The sequence below is a fragment of the Podarcis cretensis genome (genome assembly GCF_951804945.1).
Source record: "Podarcis cretensis genome assembly, chromosome: 3".
Lineage (NCBI taxonomy): Eukaryota > Metazoa > Chordata > Lepidosauria > Squamata > Lacertidae > Podarcis > Podarcis cretensis.
This window is the reverse complement of record NC_137172.1, coordinates 57,302,640-57,329,234: the sequence shown is the minus strand read 5'-3', so window position 1 is coordinate 57,329,234 and position 26,595 is coordinate 57,302,640. Positions and strand designations below refer to the sequence as shown.

The 26,595-nt window shown below is 43.4% G+C and overlaps 1 protein-coding gene across 3 annotated transcripts; it reads left to right on the top strand.

Moving 5' to 3' along the window:
- The first annotated feature begins 1,998 nt into the window (after positions 1-1,998).
- OPRM1 (opioid receptor mu 1) lies at positions 1,999-26,124 on the top strand. 3 transcript variants are annotated; one of them, XM_079971566.1, is made up of 5 exons: positions 2,000-2,850; positions 13,270-13,622; positions 17,718-17,827; positions 18,099-18,238; positions 24,498-26,124. In XM_079971566.1, exons 1-5 carry the CDS (start codon positions 2,636-2,638, stop codon positions 24,592-24,594), a joined length of 915 nt encoding a protein of 304 aa, XP_079827692.1. In that variant the 5' UTR covers positions 2,000-2,635; the 3' UTR covers positions 24,595-26,124. The 3 variants fall into 3 exon arrangements, with proteins under 3 accessions (XP_079827693.1, XP_079827692.1, XP_079827691.1); XM_079971567.1 differs by lacking the exon at positions 17,718-17,827 and having other exon boundaries at positions 1,999-2,850; XM_079971565.1 differs by having other exon boundaries at positions 2,001-2,850; positions 17,718-18,238.
- Positions 26,125-26,595: the final 471 nt, after the last annotated feature.

Sequence of the window (26,595 nt, the reverse complement as noted above, 5' to 3'; positions counted from 1 at the left end):
TACAACAAATTCTGACAGAGCCCTTAGATGACCAGAACTTAGTTTCTAAGGTGTAGTAGAAGGGGAAGCACAAGATGGACCGAGCAAACAGGATGAACCAAAGAGACTAACTACTGAAAAAATAGAGCAAGTTGCCACTTCTCCGCCTAGTCTACCACACACAAAACCCAAACCTACATTTAACAAAGTCAAACCACAGCTGAAGTTAAGAAACTTGTGAATTACCCCATTGGGAGTGTCAGTTTTTAAAATTACTATATTTTATTTGACATTTTTGCATGACTGATCTGCACCTCGTGGAGTTTCATTTCCGCAGTTTGCCAGATCAGCCCCAAATGGATAGCTCCATTAAATAATCAAGCCATAGCCCCAGGTCTTGCTGGAACATAATTGTAATTCTATGTTTAGAGAGGAGAAACGCAGGAGCTGCTTCAAAGAACACTTTCTACTACTCAGCATGTATAATCAAACAAGGTAATATATACAGCTGAAAGCATGCTGTTGACTATTTTTTGACCTCAGACATACACACAGAGTGTGCAGCCATGAAAATCCAAGGTAACAATAATGTTGTTTCCAAACAATGTGTACTACTGAAAGCATCCTTTCATTTGACCCATGTTTTCTTGATGACAACAGGGAACATAAGGAATGTTTACACAAAGTGCCTATAGCTTCTTTACTTATTAATTTGTTTATTAACTAATTGGATAAATTTTCAGGCACAGAAGAGCCCCTTCTGAGGGGATGAAGCTTGTTCAAATATATGCTCTCAGTGGCTGCTAGCTACAATCACTATTATGCCTCTGCTGCCAGAACCAATACGCCTTTGAGTACCAGGTGATGGGAATCACGTGGGGAGAGTGTAGTTGCACTCAGGTCCTGCTGATGGACTTCCCATAAGAGATTGGGCAGCAGCAGCTTTCTCAAAACCTCTGGATCCAAGGAGTGCCTCTTTAAGAGGGGCCTCACCACACCTCTTTCAATGTGGTGGGCATAACTCCCTCCCATTCTGAGGTATTGGCCACTCACTGGACTGTCCAGCCCAGCCTCTCCTACTGGATTTTACGGGCCATGAACTATGATGGGCAAGGGCAAGCATTCTGTCCAGGAACTCAGGCTGCAACAAGGAAATGGATCTAATGGACAGTTCTTATTTGTTCTCTTCAAAGAAGTTGGTGCATTGGAGACCTTCACCTGCTTACTTTTCTTAATTGTTGTTGTATTCCAAAAACTAGAATAATTTGATCCTGCTGTCAGCACTTTACTACTAAACCTCTGGCAGCTTTTAGCATAAAAAATAATAATCTAATGATGGGACATTTTAAACAATAAAAAATGTGGTGAAGCAACAGAAAGGCAACAGCCTCCCAACCACTTCTACTCCAACACTGTGCGCACCTCTCCCTTTCTAAAAAAATATGCTTGATATCATTTATGGAAGGCCATGTGTTCCCCTGTCTCTGGTACGGGAAGCTCACACCTGACCAGATTTTTAATGTTCTTTTTCGTTGCAGTGAGCAGCAGTAGAACTGTGCCCGTTGCAGAAAGGCTGTCCTGTGATTACTATGCGAGGGAGACTTCTGGCAAGGGTATAAATGCGGTTGAGTCACGCGGTCATTGGTCTTCCGGATAAGAGCCCTCTTCGCTTTCCTTTATTTAAAACAAACAAAGCACCAATCTGCTGGCAACCATTGGGCACTGCAGCCTAATGTCATCTCATTGTTCTAGGAAAGCTGCGTGAACGGAAAGAACAAACTTTCCAAGTTCGTTACATAATCCAAGGTAGTAGCAGCCCATAACTCGAACCGCAGACCGATAGTAGCTAAACCCCCTTCCCCTCAACCTAGAAAGCACCGTGAACTCAGCCCTCCGGCCACTCCCTGTGCTGGAACCCAACTCTCACGAACAATTAACCCTCTTCCTGCGAATATTAAACCACCTTTGTCCTGGAGGCTGCTCTGGTTAGCTAAAGAAGGGAGAGACCGGCGGAGGTGGGGGTGAGGAGAGCGCCACAGCTCGCTCGCGAAGCGGGACCGCCTGATCTCAAGCGCTCCTGCCTCCGTGCAGGTTGGGTTAAAAAGAGTCCCTCCCCGCCTCCTCGTCCCATCAGCTGGAGGCTCCTCCTCCCCATGCTTAGCCATCCCCCTGGCACAGGTGAGCGCGCGTGTGCCAGAGCCAGCTGTGGGAGCGCACGTGTGTGAGTGTGCGGGAGCGCGCGCACATCTGGAAGGAGGGAGCGCAAGCTTTTGGATTGCTTCCTGCCGGCTCCTTCGTCCCGGGCTCCTTGGTGACTCCTCTGAGCTCTCCGGCCCTTTTGCTCCGTGCGCTCCTGTCGAAGGAAGCGGCTGCAGCTCAGAGCAGAAGGCAGCGCTTCTTTCGTCTCCCGCCTCGCCACTGGCTTAGCTGGGAGGTGTAACCCACTGGTCCGTCTCCCTCCCTCCTTCTCTCTCCTCCGTCTGGGGCAGCTTTCGACGGCGGCAGGGGTCCCGCCCTCCTGCACTGCAAAGGGGAATTTGCCCTGAGGCTGTCCAGTCAGCACCAAGGACAGCTCCCTGGCCGCCAGCGCCCGCAGCCCCTTGGAGCCTCGCTGTGGTCGGGCGGCCGCGGGCCGGGAGAAGCCCTCTCCGGGACCATGGGGGGCGAACCCTGGAACCTGAGCGAGCCCAACAGCACCCAGCTGTTGTGCGGCGGCCCCAACAGCAGCCTGGAGGCAAGTGGAGGCAGCCTGTGCTCTGCCCACGGGGTCAGCCCTTCCATGGTCACGGCCATCGTCATCATGGTTCTCTACTCCGTTGTGTGCGTGGTGGGACTCTTCGGCAACTTCTTGGTCATGTATGTCATCATCCGGTAAGAGGAAGCGGGTCTTGCGGGGAGGCGGTGGCGGGGTGCGTTCCAACGAAAGGGCCATTCATGCAAACAGGCGGGGGGGGGGGCTGGAGGCAACTTTCGGGGCGATGGCTCTCCCCACCACCCCATCACGGAGACTGGAAAGGGAGGTGGTTCCCTGGTCGTTTTTAGGGTGCTCCTTCAAGAAAGTGCAGCCAGGAGAAATGCAGTTCTTTTTCATTGGTGAGGAAAGACCTGGAGAACATAAGTGTGCCCTTGAGAACCCAAAAGCTGCCTTCCCCAACCCTGCTGGCTGGGGTTGATGGGAATTGTAGTCTCAGAGGGGGCACCAGGTTGGGGAAGGCAGACCTAAAGGTTTGGCTGGGAGGTGCTCTTTGGAAGATCTTCTAAAACCAGTGATTCTTTTTCTTGTGGGACCCATCTTCTGCAGAAACCCCTTTGCACAGTTCATGAAAGGAGATATTTGTTGGACACCTTTAAGGTGGACCAAACTGCAGTAAACCAATTGGTGCCCAAGGTGCCGTGGCACTTCTCGTCCTCACCAACCCCTGGCTATGCTTACCACTGCCACCATGTTGATGCCTCTTCCCTCAGGAGGAACTGTATTCGTGGGACTTTGGTGGTGGGGAATCCTGTTGAGAAGAGATGTAGTCATTGTCTCTTGTTTTGATGCCTAAGGACTGATATGCATGGCAGTTCCGAAGACTCTGTGCTGGCAGCAAGAAGAAGTGTGTAACTGGAAAAAGAAAGTTGTAACAGGGAGCATGTCTGATTGTGCAAGTAAATTGGTTTGGAGTTGGAGTGGTGGTCAGGTGATAAGAAGACTTTATTTTTAAAAAGAGAAGAAATTCTTCTTGAGTGAGAATATGAATTTTTACTGGTGAAGAGTTTAATATATGTATTAGATAGGGAAAAAACTTTGGATCATAGCTCTTCCTATATCCAGGGAGAGAGAAAAGAACAAAACAATAACCCCTTTCTCAAGTGGCTCAAAAGCAGTGCCTTCTCTGGTCAGTTTGCTGTCGTAGAAATACATGTCTGTACTCTTTTGCCAGCCTCCCAGCTAATAAATCACTTATATATAAAGAGATGAATACCAACAATCCTTTCGGGGGAAAATAACAGAATTTGATGGTCATATCCCCCCTCCTACTGACTTTCATACCAAAATGTTCCCTCTTTATTTCAGTTATGAAAATATCTGAACGCCCCCCCCCCCTTTAAAGGTTTGCATTTTCTGGGCAAGTAAGCTCCTCTTCCAAAGAAACGTTGTGCAATATTCTTCCACAGAAATACTTCTGTCAGATGCAAGTTTACTGCAAAGAGATTTGTTGCCCATCTTAAGGGGGGGGGGGCACAACACTTCTGTATGTGGAATGGGTTTTCTTGTTGCCTTTGTGAAATTAGATTTCTTTAATGAATGCCAGGTAGGACAGCAATCAAATTTGCTCCTAGCACCCGGCTAACATTTAGGAGAAACGAGATTACAATCAATATCTAAAAGAACACAGCACCATCTATTGAAACGATTGATAACAACAGGTGGAAACGGCTGCTTCTGAGACAACATTGGAAGGGGGGCGGAAACCAGTTTATTTATCTGAAAAATTCCACCTGGGATGGACAAAAGCCTAAAGAAGCAAAATCTTAATTTGCAAGTAATAAAGGTATTCAGTCATATTTTAAGATTTAGTAGTACCTGTAACAAAATCTTGCAGTGTACCCCTCTCAAAAGTTCCCTTAACTTACTTCCCTGGGAAACTATATAAGCAATAAGCAGCTGAAGTCAGCCTCTTTTTTCCAGCTGACACTCAAAATCTATTGGCAACTGAATTTCATTTCTTTTTATCGGGGTGTGTGTCCCCCCAACCCTTGGGTCCGTGTGTTGACATGCTATTTCAACAAACCTCAGAGTTTTCCAAAGCTTACTTATACCACCCTTTTTCTCTCAATGGCCTAGTTTTAACTACATAACACCAGCATCACCCTTCGGGTTCTAGAGGGCCCTTAGGCAAGACATGCCCTGTGCTCTCCCCCAGTACTCAGGGGGCCTACCTCCTCACCACCATAATCACCAGCTTCTCCTACTGCTCTCCCCATCCTCTTCATCATTGTGATGACCCACTTGCTTGCCAGGCAGAGAGCCAATGTGCAAGCAGGCAGTGGCATCGACTGCTCCTCCCCACCACCACCATTGGTTGAACCAGAGAGGTGAGTGATCAAACAGGAAGAGGAACAGGTCCAGGGAAGCTCTTGTTAGGGAACTCTTTGCTGGGTCACCCTCAGCAGCTGTCCAGCCATGCCAACACTGGACACCAGCCCTGCATTCACCACCTATGTCTTCTCTTAGCGGGAAGGAGTGGTGCATGTTGTTTATACAGCGCTATGAACTCCTTGCAGGCTGACTTGTATTGCCTTTATTATTATTATTATTTCATCATTTGGTTAAGAACTGAGCTAACTCAGGTTGCACAAGTAGGGATTGTGACTGAGAAGCAACACCACCTTTGACAATGATTATCTACTGTTTATTTCAGCAACATCTTCTGTTTATTTCAGCAGCAGCAATAAGAAATCTGCTCTCTCTGTCTCTTTGCAATGCTATTTCCATCTGCCTGGGAGTAAGCCCTACTTGACTCAGTTGGCTTACTTCTTCGTAGCTGCATTTAGAATGTCATTGCTTTTTTGTTTATCTCCTGTTCTTCCTTTATGGGACTCAGGACAGCATGTATGGGGCTCCCACTGAACCTCCAGGAGTTGAATCCACAGTCCCACACTGCTATAAGACTAATTATTCAAATGCATTTCCTTCCTTCTCATCATTGCATAATGACTTAATTGCTTTTTCAACAGTGGTTAGAGTGCCTGATTAGTGCCAGGGAGATCCAATTCAAATCTCCACTCAGCCATTGAGGTAACTAGTTGGCCTTGTTATGACAATAAAATAGAAAAAACATTGTGAGCTACCGAAAGGTCTTTGGAGGAAGGGTAGAATAGAAATTATATATATATAGGTGTGGGTGTGTATTTGAGCTGATGAATGGTTTCCCACTCCGTACCCCACAATGACCAAGAGCAACATTTTCATTGAAGGCAGTGGATTTGAATTCTAGGAGGCTCCTTGAGAAGCACATCAGCAGCAACCTCACATACTGAACATACAAAAAACCATTCTTTTTAGGTCTATAGGAAAGAGTAGATGAATTTTGGTGTGAGGAACTTGCATTTCAATCTATACTTGGCTATGATGTTCTCTAAGGCTCAAATTACATGTGATACTCATTCACAAGTAACATCCCCCCCCTATTTTTTGTAAATCTAATTTTTTATTGTTTTTACAGAACATTTAAAAAGTACAGCAGGGATAGTGTGACAATGCATAATCCAGACATTGTTCCTTTTTTAAAAAAAGAAATACTGGGAGAGACAATCTTGAGTAGGTGACTGTATAACTCCTACTTTTTAAGCATTTCATCATTGATTCCCACCCCAGTAGCACCTGTGGGAACAAATATACTGGGACCTGCAGGTCTCCCATTCTGGAGAGAAAATCAACATGAGGTTGGGGAAAGTAGCATAAGGAGAGGTAAAAGTGAAGCAGAATGGATAATCCCCTTTTTGTTGGTGCTCTGATAAAAATACCAGTCTCCCACAACTGCTTTTTACTTTTTAAGAAAAGAAAATGCAGATCAAGTGGAGGAACATGAGACATACAAGTATCATGTGTACTTTGAGTATGAATGACCATGGGGAACTCACTTTCTCTTGGTACTGTGAGCAGTTCTATAGAATAATAATGGCATGTTAGACGTAAAGACTGTCAATCAGAAGAAACACTTTTTACTGCCATTGACTGGATTTGAGTAAGCCTTGTCTCTGCATAAACGTGGATAGAGTTACAGTCCCCAAAGTGTTTTTCACTTCCTGAAATTTTGATTATGAGTCATGTTTGATTACATTCCCTGCCGTCGCAATGCAAAGAATTAAGTCATTATTGCAACAGGTAGAAATTGGGTATCCCAATTTATGTCTGCAGCTATACAAAGACCACCCTGCCTGAAAATTGCAGAGTGTGAGGACCCTGCATGAAAGGAAGTATATGCAGAATGCTTCCATTCTGGTAGATTATTTTAGATCCATACAGGCAATTATTTTAGGTTAATACAATGACTGAAAGGATTTGTTTAATCCAAGACTGCTCAGAACATCTGAGAAAGAAGAGCATACAAGTCCAGCCAGCCTCCCTAAATCATGGGCTGGAATTTACTCAGGGCATTGTTAAATGGTGGTATTTACTGATGTGCTAATGGCCACCAATTGAGATAACTTTAAAGGGGGATTAGACAAATTCATGAAGGACAAGGCTATACCGTCACAATGGCTAAACCACCTCCAGGTTCATATTCAGCATACCACTCCGTGCTACTTACAGTGAAACAACAGTGGAGAAAGACTATTGATCTCATCTTCTACTCATGAGCTTCATATGTGATGAGCTACTGTGAACAGATACAATAAGCCTTTGGTTGGATCCTGAGAGACACTTCTTCTGTTCTTGATCAGGAGTGGGGAACCTTCTTCAGATAAAGGGCCACATTGCCCCCTGCTTGCTCCAGTTCTGCTCCCCTAGCCATGCCCCCTTGGCTGCCACAGACTGGCCTGTTTGAATAGCGGGCCTGGTGGGAACCCATGAGCCTCTGCGGCGACTGAGGAGACATGATAACAGCCAGGAAAATGTCACGGTGCAGTGGGGCAAAGTGGAGGTGCTGCGGTGGGCCACAACCACCACTCACAGTGAGGTCCGGTCAGCGGCCATTTTGGCCAGGCACCTGAAACTCAGTAGGGGCGGTGCTTATCTAACTTATTGTGAGAGGGAGTTCCATAGATCAACGCCCACAATGTTGATTTCCCCTTCAATGATATTGAATTGGGGTATACAGGGTAAAGAGGTCATTAAGGTTTTCTAGGCCTAAGTTATTCAAGGCTTAGTACATTAACCTTGAACCTGGCCTGGTTGATCCACACACACCCTTCCAGGAGAGCAGGTAGCTTTCTTTGTATAAGCTTTGCAAAAGTATTTGCATACTTTGATTATATGACCCAATAACAGAGTTTGAGGGCCAGCACTTCTTTTACCCTAACAGATGGAGGGATAAGGAGAAGCATTGTTTGATCTTTCCATTTATCTTCTTGGCATTTAACTACTAGGTGAACTTGGGCCTGTTCCCTAGAGACATTCTTTGTTTGAGACTGCACAGTTATTGTGATCTGTAAACAAAGACCTGAAAAAGAAACCAGAATGTCAGACTCGTACGATATCAAGAGGCCTGGAAATAGTTCTGCCAGGAACATTCATCTGGATGCAATATGTTGCCTTTGCAAATCCATTAAAATGATCTCAAGCACAAAGCAAATGATTTGCATGCTCTCTTGTCATGTCTAGTGTTGGTGCCAAAAAATTGTCCTTCGGTTTCTCAGAAGCTTTCTTCCTCTGAAAAGGAGGCTTCGATTTTAATGCCCCATCTTCAAGGCACATTAGAAATGCTTTAGAAATTGGATGGGGGTGCATTTTTGAGCTTACTTTAGCACTGTGAGGTGGCCAGGGATTGCGTTTTTTTTTCATTGTAATAAACATTTATCTAGGCTTTGGAGGGAAGCTGTCATTAATGCCAAGTGTACCCCACCCACCCCATAAGCCTGTTTGCTGTATGGGAGGGTCAAGTAAGAGAGGCCATGAGCTAGATCTAAACAGAAGTAGAATCAAAATGTTTGAACAGCTGCATTGGGGGCTATGCAGTCCGTTTCCAATGAGTATTTTTAGGATGGAGCTTTCAGTCAAAATGATAGCAGCCTTTTACACATATGAAGTGGACCAGGCAGTATTGCGTACTGAGAATCACTGGAGTGTTGCATTAGTTGCTATGGATGTAATCAGTCATATTGTCTTCAGTAAAGTTTGCTAAAAGCACCATTTAAAACATGTATAGTTAAAAATAACATCTCTGAGCGATTTTCTTTCAGATGAAATATTTGGTTTTCTTAGTCTGCTGCTAAGGTAGAAAATGAATTGTCAGTTTATTTAAAATATTTGTATAGCACTTTCACACAGCTCAAAGAAAATGTAAGAAAGCATTTTTAAAACAATAATTAAACACAAAACACGCAAAGTAAAATACAAATCAAAACTCAATGATTGTGAGCTGAAATCTGGGCAATCTACCAATTGCTGCAGCAGCCAAAAAACCTCTCTGATTTTGCAGTCTCTCCAAGATGGCTGTGAGGGAAGAGTGGATTCTGACCTCCTTGGGGAGGTAATTCTAAGCTATTGTGGCAAAGGCTCTAGTCTATGCAGGGATGTTTTAACTCATACAGTGAGGATCTATAGGGAAGGCTTGAAATGCAGTCCATAATCAGTCAATGCAGGGGCTCATTCAGGAAATTAAAGACTCTCTGGTTTGTCACTTCCAGCCCAGGCCAAGAAGTGCTTTCAAGGTAGCCAATTCAGCTTGGCGCAGAATTGGCTAAATATGTTGTCACCACTTAATATTTTTCAGGAGGCAAGCCAAAACTACTTCCAATGTGTCTTCAAGGACAGCACATGTAAAGCATATTTTGAAGCAGTCAATCTCACGGCTCATTGACAATTCCATTTGCCATGCCTAGAAAGCATGGGTCCGAGTGGTTTTCCCCTTCCCCCCACTCCTTCCCAAGGGAAAGCCCACTCTTCAGCAATAGATCAGAACTAAAGATCAGAACAGGGTGGCTGGGGAAACCAGGGAAGAAATAAATTATTATTATTATTATTATTATTATTATTATTATTATTATAGCAATCAGCTCTGATTGAGCACTATGTCTGCAAAGGATGATTACCATCCTTCCTATTACAAATGTAACCCTCACTCATGAGCCTAGGATCTTGCTCTTGATAGCATTGTGTCTTTCTTGTCAGGATTCAACTTTTTTAACCTTATCCCACAGCTTGTAGGCCAATGTTTCCCAAACTTGAGTCTCCAGCTGGTTTTGGACTACAACTCCCATCATCCCTAGCTAGCAAGACCAGTGGTCAGGGATGTTGGGAACTGTAGTCCAAAAACAGCTGGAGACCCGAGTTTGGGAAGCACTATTCTAGGCACTAGTTTTGCAAAACTGGGACAGGTGCTCCTTGATGTCTTGTTATAATTGATACCCAAACCAAAAGGCACTCTTTGTCTCATATGATCAGCTGCCCAATGACCAAGGTCAGAGCTACAGCAACGAGATGGAAAGAAGTGGAGTAGGGTAGCGTTTTGCACACCTTTCACAGGTAAACATGCAGAGATTCCACAGCAGTAGAACCAGGGGTGTCTATTATATTGCAACATTTTCAAATGCAAAAAAGTGACAATATTAAAAATTCAAGAAGTTGGGGTTCAATGCCAAATAATGTCCAAGATCTGGCATCCTTGAGAAATTCCCTTCTAGAGTTAGAAGAGTGGCTAAGGAAACCCAGGCAGATAACAACAACAACAATTTACTACTACTATTACTACTACTACTCCCTCCCTCCCTTTTAAAATGTAATGTTTAAGCCTTCTGAGCTGCACAGTGAGAAACCGAGTGGGCAATTCCATTCTATACTCACACCTGTGAGGCACCCCATTTAATTCAGTGGGGCTTCCTTCTAAATAGCATGAAGAGAATTGTGCTGTCAGTCTTGGAAGTTGGAAGGGGTGAAGCAACACTTTTAGTAGCTAAGGGTGAGCCTTCAATGCCTGTCTAGATCTTTGCCCCTCAAAATTGGTAGAAGAAGCAAAAAAGATGATACAAAATAAAAATATATAAACTAGTGTGCATCATTTATACAGATCTTGTTGCAGATTGATTTTTTGCATGGAATACAAACACAGACCATACTGTAGCCAGTAAATCAAGCCATCTCCTGCCTCATCCTGACTGTCTACATTGACTAGTGACATCTCTTAAAGGTTTCAGTTGCAGCAGGACTTCTCAATCCATCCTGGCTTCCAAGCCCTACTAAGTGTAATTCTGCCCTTAATGGTCAAAAGCCTTAGCACAGCCATTTGCTGGCGTTGCTTATGTACCTGAATGTTAACATTGCTTAAGAGAAATTTCATTTGGAAAAGATATTAGCAGCCATCTGGGGAAGGCAAATAAAAGAGAATTGGGAGCATCTTATGAGTTTATATTGGAAGGAAAATAATAGATCTTCTGCCAAGTACTGTATCTTGAGTTGTACTGCTAGGATTGCAATAAAGAAATACAAATAAAATGCTTGGTATCACCTCTTTTTTCATTTAGCTTTGGCTCCTGTCATAAATATGTAATAAAAACCATGAAACAAAATTATGAGAAAGTGTCAAAGCGAAAATAATTTTAATCATAGAAAAACTCTGGAGGTAGGTATTACATATTCCATCTTGAATACGGCTCCTTATCTGTCCTATTCTCACTTGGTAACAATAAAGGAGCAATGTAAACACTGCCCTCGCAAACAGGAAATCATCTTTCTTAAATGGAAATATATGCTATTCTTTATAGGTGTGGAAAAATGAGACAACTTCATCATAAAGATAGGACAAAATGCAACATGGCCTAACCTAAGAATATAAAATGTAATAGGGAGAAAATGAAGAAGGAGGTTAATAAAAATGTAAATGATACTCTTTGAGTAGCTGGACAGCACATATTTCTTAACCAGATTTCCCAATAGCTACATAGATGGTTGCCCAGGGCAGCAATTTATAATGGGTACCAGTACTGCAGCATCAGATAGAAGAGACCTTTCCAGAGAATCATTGGTACGCCTTCTTCTTTTCCTCAGGAATATCATTAGCACAGTTTATGAATTCAGGTTGGTTTATGAATCGTGTGTACATACAGTATAAGTCAGGAGTAACAGGGTCTGGCCTGTTTGGCTTAGCAAATAACTAGTCACAGGGATAGGATTGCAGCCTTTGAATATCAGGCAGGTAGCATAGTCAAGTGGAGCAACCTATAATTTAATTCTAGTGACTTAAAGGAATAAGCTCCAGGATATTCTGCCACAGCAGGAGCACATATGCAAAAAGGCACCATAAATTTAGGGAGATAGAGAAAGGGGTTTCTTTCAAAAATGGGATTTAGATGGGATTGAGTCAGCATCAGAGCCCTAGCTTGAAAAAGAGTTGTCCTTATGCTCACACAGCCCTACTATCTTCATGCTGATCTCAGGTTTGAGAAGGGGAATGTCCTCAGTGAGACCCCCCCCCCCCCTCCTTTAAGGCTATTGATAAAGGCTCTGGACAAGGGTTGTGCTAACCATGTTATGAGTTAGTGCATTTTCTTTAATACTCATTTTACTTTTCAGTCTCTTTACATATAAAGAGCCCTGTGTGGACGCTAAAGCTGTGCAAAATCCATGTGACTATTGCCAGGTGCAGGACAGGAAGCACATAAAGTGAATTTATGCAACCAGCCAGAGTACATCTCTGCTTAAGCCATGCCTTCCTGCTCTTGATCTCTCTTAGATATCTCAAAACGCAGGCATCACATGCCTTTCTTGCAGACCCCTTTGCCCTTTGAGTTGGGTTCAACGACACTTTGTGGTAGACATTTATTTGTTGCTCTTTGGCAGCATACAGGGCAGTTAAACCCAAGTACCTCAGTTGAATTCTGTTCAGTGGAACGGGCAGCCTTGTTCTATGGGACTGCTTAGCTGTTGTGGCACAAACAGGAGTTTATGCCATTGATACTTAAGAGGATCCCAGCTACAATGAGTGAAGCAGAGCTTTGGGGCTGTGTCCATAGAAGAAATCTAAAATCACTTTGGTTCTCATTGCGTAAGATGCTGTGAAATAGCCACCTTGCTCACCACCTCAATTAAGTGGCCCACAAGAAGAACAGGACAGAGCAAAACTCCAATACAGGAGGGGCATTCTCACCCTGCCTAGAATAGCTTTCCAATGGCATGATGGAGAGTTCCGCTCTCCTCTCTGTAAGAACATTGTTTTATAAGTATTAATAAATAAGTATTTATATACAGTTATATAGAATTATTGCATGTATCTGTTTATCTGCTTGTTCCTGTACGAAACCCAGAATGTATAGGTACAAAATATGTGCATAAAATTATTTATCTAATTATGTGTATAATATGTGAGAAATGTTTATATTTCTACTACTAGAACAGGTGGAGGGAAATAGCACGCTTCTCATCAAGATCAAGGAGAAAAATAGGAATTAGAGATAAAATATCTACAGATAAACTTGATACTGAGTCCCCCCCCCCCGAAAATTCTTTCTGTACCATATTGCTGGACCAAGGCACAAAAAAACGTTATTCTTAATCCCTAGTCCTCAAATCAGACATTAGTCTGGTTATAATTGTGTTTGATCTTGTTATAACTTTTCATTCCTCTGCTTTGTTGACTTTCTTAGATATACCAAAATGAAGACTGCTACCAACATCTATATTTTCAACCTTGCCCTGGCGGATGCCTTGGCAACAAGTACGCTGCCATTCCAAAGTGTGAATTACCTCCTGGGAACATGGCCGTTTGGTACCGCCATTTGTAAGATTGTTATCTCCATAGATTACTACAACATGTTCACAAGTATTTTCACTCTCTGCACGATGAGTGTGGATCGCTACATAGCAGTTTGCCACCCAGTCAAGGCTCTGGATTTCCGCACCCCCAGAAATGCCAAAATTGTCAACGTCTGTAATTGGATTGTTTCTTCAGCCATCGGCATCCCAGTTATGGTGATGGCAACCACCAAAGAGAGCAATGGTGAGTAAGGATTTCACACACCATTTCCAGATGCTCAGTTATTTCAGCAGTGGCAGGAAGGCAGGGAATGAAGGAGAGAGAAAAACTCATGCAGAAATCAAATTTCTAGGTTAAATTCCAGTTCCAGTAAAAGTCAGAAAATTCAGTAGTACATGTAATTTACAATGAAAAAGGGACTTTTCTATACCTCACACTCACTCAAATGGGGGACTCAAAAGGCATCCACCCCAAATGGTGATACTTCCACCCTAGTGAGAACTCTGACATTTGGTTCACACATTGAGACACACTGATTATGGAAATGGGAAGTGGATCTTAAAGGGAGGACATTTGCAAATTAATATCAAGAAAGAGAGGAATGATACCCTCCTAAACATTAAGGTACTTCCAGAACACCCAGAAGTACGAAATTTGGTATACACATACATAAAACATGAGTCACAGTGATTACTGGGAATGCATCAAAATGGGATATTTTAATACCTAATGAGAAATAATGTTTACCTAATGTAATGGTTCTGGGGGTTGCTCATGCGTAAACCGGCGCCACACCTGGCAGGGTTGCCTGAGTGAACCTTTTCTGTCCGGACAGCCACTCACCCGTGGCTGTCTCAATCGCTGGCAGAATCCGTCAGTGGGCGTTTCTTGAACTTCTTCCAGCAAAGAAGCTCTTTGACGCCTAGTCTCCGCCTACTCTCCCTGCATGGAAGCCTTCTGCGCAAGGAGGGTGTGGGCAGCGGAGGACCCGTGCTCTCCCCGCTGGTCCCTGGCGAGGAGTCATGGGACCGCCTCGCCGATTCCCCCATCTGCCCCCTTCTCCACTGGTGCTACGCTGATTCCCTTCCCCAGAAGATGGGCTGCCTCTCCCCATCCCGGGACGCTCTCTGGAATGCCTCTGGAGCCCGCTCTCTCCCTCTGGCCCTGATGGCAGTTCCCTGACATCCACCTCCTCCCCAGGACCCCCTCCACCCCCGGCGCAATTTTCCAATACAACCTCCTCTCTCTCCTCGGCCGACGATGCGGGGAATCCCCTGAAGGAGCTGTCATCATCCTCTGAGGATTCAAAACCAGCCTCCCATCCGCTCAGATCTCTTCCCGCAGGTTGAACCTCCCAGTCTGATTCTTCTCCCTCTGACACCTCCCCTCCCTCCTCTTCGGAGGCAGGAAAACCCACAAAGTCCCCTTCGTCGTCTGTGGGTCCAAATTCTTCCTCCCATAATCTAGCTAGTGGTTTTGGCTTATCTGGGAACAAACTGTGGAATTCTTCCACCAGATACCCGTCATTGATTGATTCAGCGGGGACCCACGTGTTTTCCAACCTGGCTTCTCCCTCCCAAGCTACCAAGTACTCCACCTGGCGACCTCGCCACCTTGAATCAAGTATTTCTGTGGCTTGGTTACAGTGTTCCCTCTCCTCTACCCGTGGGTGGGTGGTGACTCCTCCCTCCCGCCCCGGAAATTCCCGCCCCTCCCTGTACGGTGAAAGTAGGGACCTATGGAACACCGGATGTATCTTCATGCTGTCAGGCAACTTGAATTTGAATGCCACTGGGTTCACCTGCTGTATTACCTCAAAAGGCCCCAGCCGCCTCGGCTGCAACTTCTTGCACCCTCCCTTTAGGGGTAACCCTTGGGTTGACAACCACACCCAGTCTCCCACCCGTATGGCCTCCCCCTCCCGACGGTGCCTGTCCGCCTGCCTCTTGTAAACTTCCTTGGCCTGCTCCAAGTTCATCCTGAGTTGCTAGTGCAAGGCCTCCATTTCCTCCACAAATTGCTCAGCCGCAGGTACACTCCATCCTTCCTCCCCCCTCCCCGGGAAGGCCCTGGGGTGACACCCATAATTGGCCATGAAAGGGCTCGTTCCCGTGGACACATGTTCAGTTTTATTGTATGCAAATTCAGCCAAAGCTAATTTTTCTACCCAGTCGTTCTGTCTCTCGCTGACGTAGCAGCGTAGGTATTGCTGGAGTATACCATTCACTCTTTCTGCTTGTCCGTTGGTCTCTGGGTGCCTCGCCGTCGAGAAACTCACCTCGACCTGTAGCAAGCTCATGAGCTTCCTCCAGAACCGGGAAGTAAATTGTTTCCCGTGATCCGAGCTTACCCTCAAGGGAAACCCATGCAGTCTAAAAATGTGATCCACAAACAGCCCGGCTGTGTCCTCTGCCATTGCCGCATGTGAGCAAGCTATGAAATGGCACATTTTGTCAGTAGATCAACTACTACCATGACTGCTGTCTTCCCCCTTGACTTGGGCAGATCTGTCATAAAATCAATGGACACCACCTCCCAGGGCCTTCCCGGTGTAGATAAGGGTTCCAGTAACCCTGCGGGGGCAGCCCTCTCCCCCTTTGCACCCTCGTACATATTCTCGTACATCTTCCCTCACCTTTGGCCACCAGAACTGCCTGGTGACAAGCAGCATGGTCTTGTACTGTCCAAAGTGCCCAGCTGTTGGGTTGTCGTGGAGTTGTTTAAGTACCTTCCCCCTCAAGGTCTCCCCCGGTACATACAGTGCCCCCTTATAGTGCAGTAGCCCTTCCTTTTCCTCAAACCCTCCATTGTCTTCCCTTCCGTCTTGGAATTCCCTGATTTTTGTCTGAGCGAATGCATCATCTCTAGTGGGAATTACATCTACATAAGTACATATAAGGTTTTGCTGTTAATCAATAAACTAATCAGCTAAGAATGGGATTATATCTTGTCTGTTATAAAGTAAGCCGGACCATTCCAGTGGGACTTGCTCCCAAGTTAATGTATATAAGTATAATGTATATAAGTTGTGGTTCATTTAGTGATGGAGACCCGGTAAGTGGTGGCACTGTGATTTAAAGGCACACTTTTATATTTAATTTTAGAATTAGATAGCTACTTATAACAGGGAATGAAAAAGCAAGATATTTAACATGATTTTTTCTAATAGCAGTGAACAACACAGTGAATGGCCCGTTTTCAAACCATTCCTACGGCCTATCTGTCAGGCAGATATGCAAAAATCCCAGTAGAGCAGCGTATATGTCCTTGTCATATGAGAACCAAAGAGGATCTCACACACTACATGTTGTATTGTCCCATCTATTCGGCCTTCAGGGATGCGATGTTACAAACTATTCCCAAATCAATAGTCAACTCTGAGGACCAAGTAAAGTTTTTACTGGTGGACGCTGATCCACGGATTTCGCACGTGGTAGCGGTTTTTGTGGTGAAGGCTATGAAAACTAGGGTATGGTTCCTGGATGAAATGGTGAGGTCCCTCCCTTTGCTCTCCTAACCTGTTGCTGTATCTTCTTTCCTGAATGGTGGGGTTTTTTGGGTAGTTTCCTTTGCTGGGACAGCATGGCATGAATTTTAGCTTATTTTTATAATTTTATTGTTTATCTTTTTAATAATGTTTTATGGTATTTTGTGTAAAGGCATGGACTTCACAAATTTAATAAACTTGTACTATTGTTATTAAATAGTAAATTATCTCCGACTTTCTTTTGCTCCTAACAGGAAGGAAGGAAGGAAGGAAGGAAGGAGATAGCTATGAATTCCACTAAGCTATCTAACAGTCAAAACTATGCTTTTTGCCCAAAACTATTGCTGGTCAGCTTAAGGAAGCCTAGTTATGTGAATCTTACCTATTTTCTCTTTTTGGAGAAATGCTTTTATATGGAAAATAGGCTAATTTAAGCCAACAAGACTCTATTCAGGGATATTTTCCTTGCACAGAAGCACTTTATCAAGGTCCCTGATTATGCAGAGGGTTCTGCTCATTTTCAAGCAAATATGAATAAAACTTCTGCAGACAACTCCCAGTCAACATGAGAAGTTCAGGGACTGAACAGGCAGACATACCTAGGGACATTTGGAGTGGGACTTGTATGTGTGGCCCTGCCCTTATTGACCTTTTGAACACTGAATCTCCCCCCTCCCTAAAAATTCTATGTTGTAAACATCACACTAAAAGTCAGTGAGTTTTCTTACAGGCTCGCACCACAGTAGAATATAGTCATGGCCTTGGATGGAGGGGGCAAGAGGAAGAACAGGATTAAATGTAAATAAATAATTCTCTCAAACCTCATTTCTTTCTTTTTCTTTTCCTCCTAGGATCTGTTGACTGCACACTTATATTCTCTCACCCAGCATGGTATTGGGAGAACTTGCTGAAAATCTGTGTTTTCATCTTTGCCTTCATCATGCCTGTCCTAATTATCACGGTATGCTATGGGCTCATGATTTTACGCCTGAAGAGTGTCCGAATGCTCTCTGGCTCCAAGGAGAAGGACAGGAATCTTAGAAGGATCACCAGGATGGTCCTCGTGGTCGTGGCTGTCTTCATCGTCTGCTGGACCCCCATCCATATTTACGTTATCATTAAAGCCTTGATCCATATCCCAGAAACTACTTTCCAGACCGTCTCCTGGCACTTCTGTATTGCTTTAGGGTACACAAACAGCTGCCTTAATCCCGTCCTTTATGCCTTTCTAGATGAGAACTTCAAAAGGTGTTTCAGAGAGTTCTGCATCCCAACAGCTTCAACCATGGAGCAACAAAACTCCACCCACGTCCGACAAAACACTCGCGAGCATGCCTCCACCGCCAACACGGTGGATAGGACTAACCAACAGGTATGACTAGCAGTGGAGATGTCATCTCTGGATTCGGGAATCCCTCCTGGAGATGACATGAATTCTGAAATTACAGTCTTTACTGATGTGTAGCTTCTGGAAGATGTGCCACTCTTTTTGATTTATCTTCCCTAGCTGGGGAGTCATGGAATGATGAATCCAGACATCATCAGACCCAATTGGGTTTTGGGAAACTAGAGAGCTCCCAGATGTACCTTGCATGGCCAGGTCATTGTCTGTGTATCATTGTGATATTTATTCCATAGCTGAGAAAGGAGGAGATGCTTTCATAGTTTTTGAAGCAACAGAATGTTTGCTATTGCTTAACATTCTAGAACTGTATATATTTTAAGAACTGCCTTGTACCCAGTCAGAATCAATATAACTAAGGTCTATCAGCCCTTCTAGCACCTGGCCTTACTGCCAGCCCACAGGGCCCTTGGTAGTCCTCCTTCTTTAGACTTCTGACTGGCAAGCAATAGACTTTCAGTCAATGCTTTTAGACATGTCTGCATCACCAAGATTCATACTACATGAGCAGACCCTGATGATCCATTTTCCTACCATGGCTTTTGTGAACAAGTAACCCATAGAATTATTTGGTTGTGATCTCACCTTGAAATAGCTATCTATTTTGCAATGGGTCATATGGAAATTCACAATGGGGAGGTGCTTTTGTGAGCAAGCTCAGTTGGGTTGAACTCACAACAAGCCCCCGATCTTTTGTTGAGTATTCACAATTTATTCAGTAGAGGTATTCCCGGTGTTCATTTCAGGGGCATGTGTGTGTGTGTGTGTGTGTGTGTTGGGGAAGGGTGTTCTTGGGAAAGATGCCCTCTGTTGTGCTCCTTGGGCACAATCCACACAAATGTTCAGAGGGAAAGAAAAGGCACTTGAAGGATGTTCTTTCTTCTCTTTGCTCCTGCCACTGCTCATAAGCTTAGAGGGGACAAGTGAAGAGGGAGCAACACCATGGAGAGGGGGCAGCAGGTCCAGGATAGAGGACTAGTGTCCAGCATCTGTCGGTGCGCAACAGTATTTGCCCCAATATCCCAGCCCTGTGAACTACCCAAAGTATAGGTTTGTTTCACCTTCATTTTGTAAAGAGTAACTGCCAGGGTTGATGACCACCACAGCTATCAACCACTCATGTGATACACAGATCCCCCTACTTTCAGAATTGTTCAAACAGCCCTTTCTCCAAGTCTGGCCCATATGTCTTCTTTATCCTCCATGGTGACTCTCTTCCTCTTCTTAGTAATTCCTCCCCTTTGTCCTCCACCACAGACCACATTTCTGGGGCTCCATGACAGATTTTCATTGTGCATGCATGGTGGACATTTGCAATGGTGGTGGAGAAATCATTGCAGAAATAAGGGACAGCTGATCAGACAGTTAACAAGGTTGCTGTTGGTGAAGAGCAGCAGGAGAAGGGAATAGATGCTCCTTTTGCAAGCTGGTTTGGGTCCCCAGATCTAAAGGTGTCAAGTCTCTCCGACCAAGGCCTGCTCAGAATTTACCTGAAGTGTAGTTACCAACTCTAAGTAGCAAGCAAAGAGATCAAGATCATTTACAAGTGTTACTTCATTATCTTGAGAGGAGCATTGTGGCTGATCTGAAATTTGATGACTCGGAGGGTGGGAAAAGGCCTCACACTACTAATATTGGTATGGAGATATGGTAAACTTACGGAGGCCTCCTAAATGCCTTAATGTTTCAACAGGAACTTTGAGTGCCCTTGTCTAACAGAAGTACAGTGGTGCCTCGCAAGACGAAAAGAATCCGTTCCGCGAGTCTCTTCGTCTAGCGGTTTTTTCATCTTGCGAAGCAAGCCCATTGACGGCTTAGCGGATTAGCGCTATTAGCAGTTTAGCGGCTTTTAGCGGCTTATCGGTTTAGCGGCTTAGCGCCTTGGCGGCTTAGAAAAAGGGGGGGAGGAGAAAAAACCCGCAGGAACTCGCAAGACATTTTCGTCTTGCGAAGCAAGCCCATAGGAAATTCGTTTTGCGAAGCACCTCCAAAACGGAAAACTCTTTCGTCTAGCGAGTTTTCCGTCTTGCAAGGCATTCGTCTTGCAGGGCACCACTGTACTCTAAAATTGGCACATTAAAGGAATTTATGTGCCTGTTTCTAAGAAAAGACCCACTTAGGTGAAAAATCTAGGAATATTTATGAAGTCCTCCCACTTTGCCTGTGTGGTTTGTTGAACCTTGCCTTGAAATGGCGACCTGTGGGCACTTGTCTATATTGTAAAATTACCTTCTTATCTATAGCATTCATAACCACAGAGTTCAGGTGAGTATGTGTGGTTCTCCCCTCCCCTGCTGCAATTTAATCCTCACCACAACAAGTGAGGTAGGTTTGGCTGGATGGCATGATAGGGGACCATTCCAAGGTGACTCCATGAGTTTCATGGCTGAACAAAGAATTAAACTGAGTCCTCCCACTACTCTAATTCAGCTCTCCAGCTTTCCATTTCTCATTACATTCTTCATTTGAAGTAGTTCTGAGATTCAGGTTCAAGGCCCGTGTCCTACTGCGGCAGTCCAAAAATGCCACATATGCATCCTTTCCTTTTTTTTTTTTTAACAGATATTTATTGGGGGTTTTCATAATAAAACAAATATCACAATCAGAAAAAAGAAAAGAAAAAACAGAAAAAAGACAATCAAAAATAGCACAGCAAAAACAACAAAAAACAAAGAAAAAATTATTCCTTACTATCTTTGTAACCCTCTTTCCTGACTTCCTCACATCTCCCTTTTCTGTGTTCCCCTTTACACAATCAAATTCAGCAATTTCCAACCCTCTTTCCAATCTTATACCCTATTTATACATTTCAACCTATTATGCCTTTGGTTTCTTTTCCTTTCCAATTAAACCATTTATCACATATTCTTTATAACTTAGTCCCTTATGTCATTTGTTTAATCCCGACATAATAGTACTCTGGTCTTACCCTTTTTTCCCCAATCATTTTTACATATTTCTTTTTACCAAATCACTAATGCCATATTATCTTTATATCCAACATCATTTTAACATTCAAACATTTTACAATGTTTTTGGAGGTATTCTTTAAACTTCTTCCAGTCCTCTTCCACCGACTCTTCTCCCCGATCACGGATTCTGCCAGTCATTTCTGCCGATTCCATATAGTCGATCACTTGCATCTGCCATTCTTCCAAGGTGAGCAAATCTTGTGTCTTCCACATATGCATCCTTTCCAGTATTTATTTTAGCCGGGAGATTTTGCCCAAGGTCTTTTAGTATCTGAGGCAAGTGGTGGGATGGTAACAGCCCCCAATTCCATGTACAGAAACTGACTGGTCTGACAGCCAGTTCTGATTTCAATACTGGCAATGGGATAGTATCCTTCACTGCACCTGAGCGCAGCAGCCTAGTTTCAGGTGTTTGGGAGAACACTGCAACTATAATTCTGAAATGTGTAGGCTGCACCCCATCAGAGGAGGTGATAATACCTGCAAATTCTATCCAATTCTGGAACAAAATGAAAAAGATTTTCTTTTTCTTTTTTAATGTCAAATTTCAAAGCTACCCTGCATGCAACCCCCCTGGATATATCTGCCTACAATTTGGCAGGTGTGATCCAATGGGGGGACAGGGCTGCTATTCCTGCAAATTTCATCTAGTTCTGTGAAAAGAAAAGAATCACTATTTTCAGATTCCCCATAATAGTGAAAGTGGGACCAGGGAAGCTTTATTGTTAGCAGATGGAATTTGGTCCCAATTAATGAGTTGAATTGGAAAGATACAGAACAGCTCTGAAACAGACCGTACTGCTTCCCAAAGCTACAGATGCATGCTAAATCTTGTGAATGGCACACACGCTCATAGGACTGCAGCTCTTCAGAATGCTCCAAGATTTAAAAGGAACCCACTGTGTAGGGACATTCTGGGATCATTTCCTTTCAGCTTGCTATACCTCTTATTTATATGACTCATTTTCAAAACTGTTCCATGGCCCTCTAGCAGGTGAAGGAGGAAATGAGAACTACCTCATATTTTTGTTGAATTTGTTTGTTTTCCCAGCATTTCAACTTTAAAAATAAAACCTTAAAAGTGATGGGGGTGTTTTTACTTAGTAGTAGCAATGTGAGTCTGCAGTCATAAACAAAAAATGCTTAAATACTGCTGAAATCAACTGGATTTTAGTAGCCTGAGGATAGGATTGTTGTTTAAGACATTACTGTAAATAACATTACATTCAAAAACAGGGTCAGGTTTCAAACAATAGTTTTTCATCAATGACTACAGAAAAGAGAACATCTATTAATGCAAAGGACCCATTGAAGCAAAGGAACAATTGTACTCTGTGTTTGATATGTTATGTAACGTAGTGTGTGTTGTATTTTTATATTCTATATAGTCTGGGTTGTGTAGCTCCAAATCTTCAGTTACAGATAGGTAGCCGTGTTGGTCTGCCATAGTCAAAACAAAAAAATTCCTTCCAGTAGCACCTTAAAGACCAACTAAGTCAGTTCTTGGTATGAGCTTTCGTGTGCATGCACACTTGGTATCTGAAGAAGTGTGCATGCACACGAAAGCTCATACCAAGAACTAACTTAGTTGGTCTTTAAGGTGCTACTGGAAGGAATTTTTTTGTTTTGTCCAAATCTTCAGTTGGTGTAGGTCAATGAAACTTTGTTCAACTCGGTGAAGATATCAAGATGAAGCTCTGCCCAGCATGCCCCAATCCTCTGGGTAGAATATTTCATTATTAAGAATTTCTGAATTTCTCAACTACAAGTTTGGTAACATGAACCCACAAGGCAGACACTGGACAGTTGACCAAAAGCTTGTCACAAAGGGAACTGCCATCTCAGTTTCAAAGTCCAAATGGATCTACAAATGAACTTTTCCCACAAATCACTCTCATGTTGCTAGAGAAAGCGAAGATAATGTTAGAAACAACTTATGGAATGTGAAATGTTGGCAACTGGGGAGAGGGGAGGTTTGCATGGGTGAGAAGGAGGAATGGTGGCGGAATTTGATTCAGTTCACACTGAAAAACAAATCCACACTTTATGAAACAATATGAGAACTGAAACTTTAAAAAAACAAAACTCACAAATTGCTGCAGAAATGTGGAGAACTGAATTTAGGATTGGAAATTAAGAACAAAAACTGACAGCTCCTTCCATCCCTAGTGAGAAGTTGTGGGGGATGCACAGTGTGTGCTGGAGTGGGGTGGGAATCCCAACATTTAAAAGGGATCCACATTTTGAATTTAAGAAGCAGATCCATATTGACAACTTCGTAAACATTGTGGTTTTGTTGGTGGTTATTAACTTGAAACCTGAAAAGCAAATATGTTTCTTTGTGTGCACCTTCAGATATTTTCTCCTTTAATCTTGCAACTGACCACCTCCTTTCTGGGATAATAGGTCACTTCCAACCAGATGGGCTTTTAGAAAGGTTTTGAGGTAAGAGAGAGAAATGGCATCACCCAGCTGATTTGAGAGACAGTTCCAAGCCTATGGGGCAGTAGAGTCTTTTGAGGGAAGTGCAACATGGGATGGTGCTTTAGAATGAGTCAGGCCACTTGTGTCCATCCAACTGAATATTGTCCATGCTGACTGTCACCACTTTCCAAGATATCAGAAAAGGCTCTCCCAGCCCTACCTAGAGATGTTAGGGCTTAAACCTGTGACCTTCTGCATGCAAAGCTGATGCCTCACCACTGAGAAGCAGCCCCACCCCAGTCAGGAGAAGTGTCCATGTCCACTGCTTCTATTTTCCATCCTGCAGTTCTGTATTTTACACTCATATACTGTTGTGCAATTTTTAGCTCACCCAGTATCAAAAGGAGTCCAGAGAGGCAGGCCGATTACCATTTACACAGGAGTAACTGAGGCTGCAAGATGATGGCTTCTCCATGACTACCAGGGGAGTGAATGGAATTTGAAGCTTGGGTCTCCTACCAAGCTATCTATTGCCTCAGATTGGGTTACTTATTCTAAGAAAATACATTAGTGATGTATCGGATGCATTGCATGTATTGCAGAGATGAAGCATCAAGGTTTACACTGGAACCAGCCTGGGTTCCTCAGACTTTGTTGTTCCATGTTGTCATGTGAAAGGGTATTCCTGCCACCTCAAAATGACTCCACTCTGATTTGTCCCCTGAGAAAGGAATGACTCATGCTGAGCAAATTTGCCCAGCATCATTTGCAAGCAGGAGGGTGGAGAAATTAGCTCATTTCTTTTCTCTCTCACTGTATTTCTTTCCTTTCAGTTGGAACTTCTGGAAGCTGAAACTGCACCACTGCCGTGACAGGGCCCCCTGCCGTGTAGCAACCCCAAACCAGTGCCACTGGGTGGCTGTGCTATAAGTGTGGTGGGGATATGGAGGAGACTGGTGCTCTCTCTTGCCCGCCTGCCCCAAGGCAAGTGCCTGCATATAGTATCCATCAGAACGATTTGCTCCCGTGGCAAAATCCCATTGCACAAATAACTTCAAAAGAGAGTCTGACCAAATGGGAACTTTGCACTCATCATCTACGGTACTGAGAAACATGATTCTGAGATTAGACAGCCTTACCTTAATTCAGACTCGAACTGCAGTGGCTCAAAGCCATAGTAACCCCATCTGCCCCCTACTCCACTCCCTAAAAGGATCAGAGGTATGGGAAAAGGGAATTCAGTGGAGATTATCATTCAGAAGTACCATACTTTTCCGTGTATAAGACGAGGTTTTTTTACTCTAAAAGAATGTTAAAAATCGGGGGGGGGGGGGGCGTCTTATACACGGATAGTGCATATGCAGGACGGGCAATTGGTTGCAGCTGTGAGCAGGAACTTGTCAGCAGCAATTGGGTGGGTGATTAGTGGCTGTTGCAAAGGCTGCTTAGGATTTGCTGTGGCAATTGGGTGGCTGATTGGTGGCTGCGACAAGGGATGCTGTGGATTGGCTGCTGCTGTGGCAACTGGGCGTGCAATTGGTGTCTGCTGGCGGCGAGTGGGCTGACGCTTGTTTTCTTCTGTGACGCATGAGATTTCAGCATCGGCTGAGTGATTTTCGTGGCTCAACAACTTTGGCAATCCTCCCCAAAAAAACTCTGGGCCATCTCACCCCATTTTCTTAAATTGGAGTCCCCAAAAGTAGGGGGCATCTTATACACAGAAAAATAAGGTATATATCCAGTGCATTTGCATAGGACTTGAAATAGTTCATTTTTATCTATATGTGTTTAGTTGTGCTGATTCTCTCCCTCCCCCCATACAATTATTTCCAACATATCATTCTCAGTGATAAAAAAATGATTTTCAAGCTAGCTGCAGTAACAAGACTGATCAAAGCTACCTCTGAGTGTTAGTGGAGGTTGTAACCCTCATCTGTTGAAGTCCTCCATTTCACTAAGATTTCATCCAAAGAAGATTCTTCATCTATATTCTGTGCTGACTTGGAAAAACAATCTCCTTCTTTACACATTTACAAATATTTGAAGTGCAAAATTATGGAGTGAGGCAGCAAATGGAATGTGGAAAAGCTTTTGTGTTGTTGCTGAATGTATGTATAAAAACAGAAGACAACTGTAAATATTGTAAACTACCATAGTCAATACTTGTATATTCAGTCATAGATTAGGAAATAAATTATATCCATATATTATTACATGTGCATAAAATAATTGTTTGTGTGTGTGAATAACTACACCTGTAAAGTAGTTGAGCATTTCTAATATACTTAAAATTGATTTACTAATTATGTAGCAGGAAATTATAGATTTTGTTTAAAATTAAAAGATGGGCAGTCATATTATATAAGGTTTTCTGTTCTGTTACCAATGCCATCATCTGCTCCTCTTATATGATAGCAGCAAAAATAATTCACAGCTTACAAAAGCATACTCTGTAAAAAGGGGAAAAAATCTAATCTCCAGAATAAGCAACAGTAATAATTGTTTAGATAATTTGTAGTTCTATATCATTTTCTACTTGCTGTTTAATGTGTGCTGTAATTAAATGGTCAAAAATTACCCAGGAAGCAAAAAGCACTTTGATGAATTTGTGTGCATTAAAAAAGAAAAATCATAACCATGGTTTCTTTTTAAAAATTTCTGCCATTGCATTTTCATTGCTGCTCTGCTCAGTTGTGGAAGTGGTATCTGCTTAGTGCATAAAAAAGGAAGTCTACTCTTCATCTTGACTGAGATGATGAAGTTCAGTTACTTTTAAAAGTGAGATCAAGTTACCTTAGCTTTTTGTATCCATGTGTACATGATTATGTAAAAACATGTATGAAAAAGTGCCTTATTTTTCTCTTGCATCTCAATTCTCTTTTAAAATCATGCTTTTTTGCTAGCTTCAGCCTTTGGTGAACCAGTTTTTTT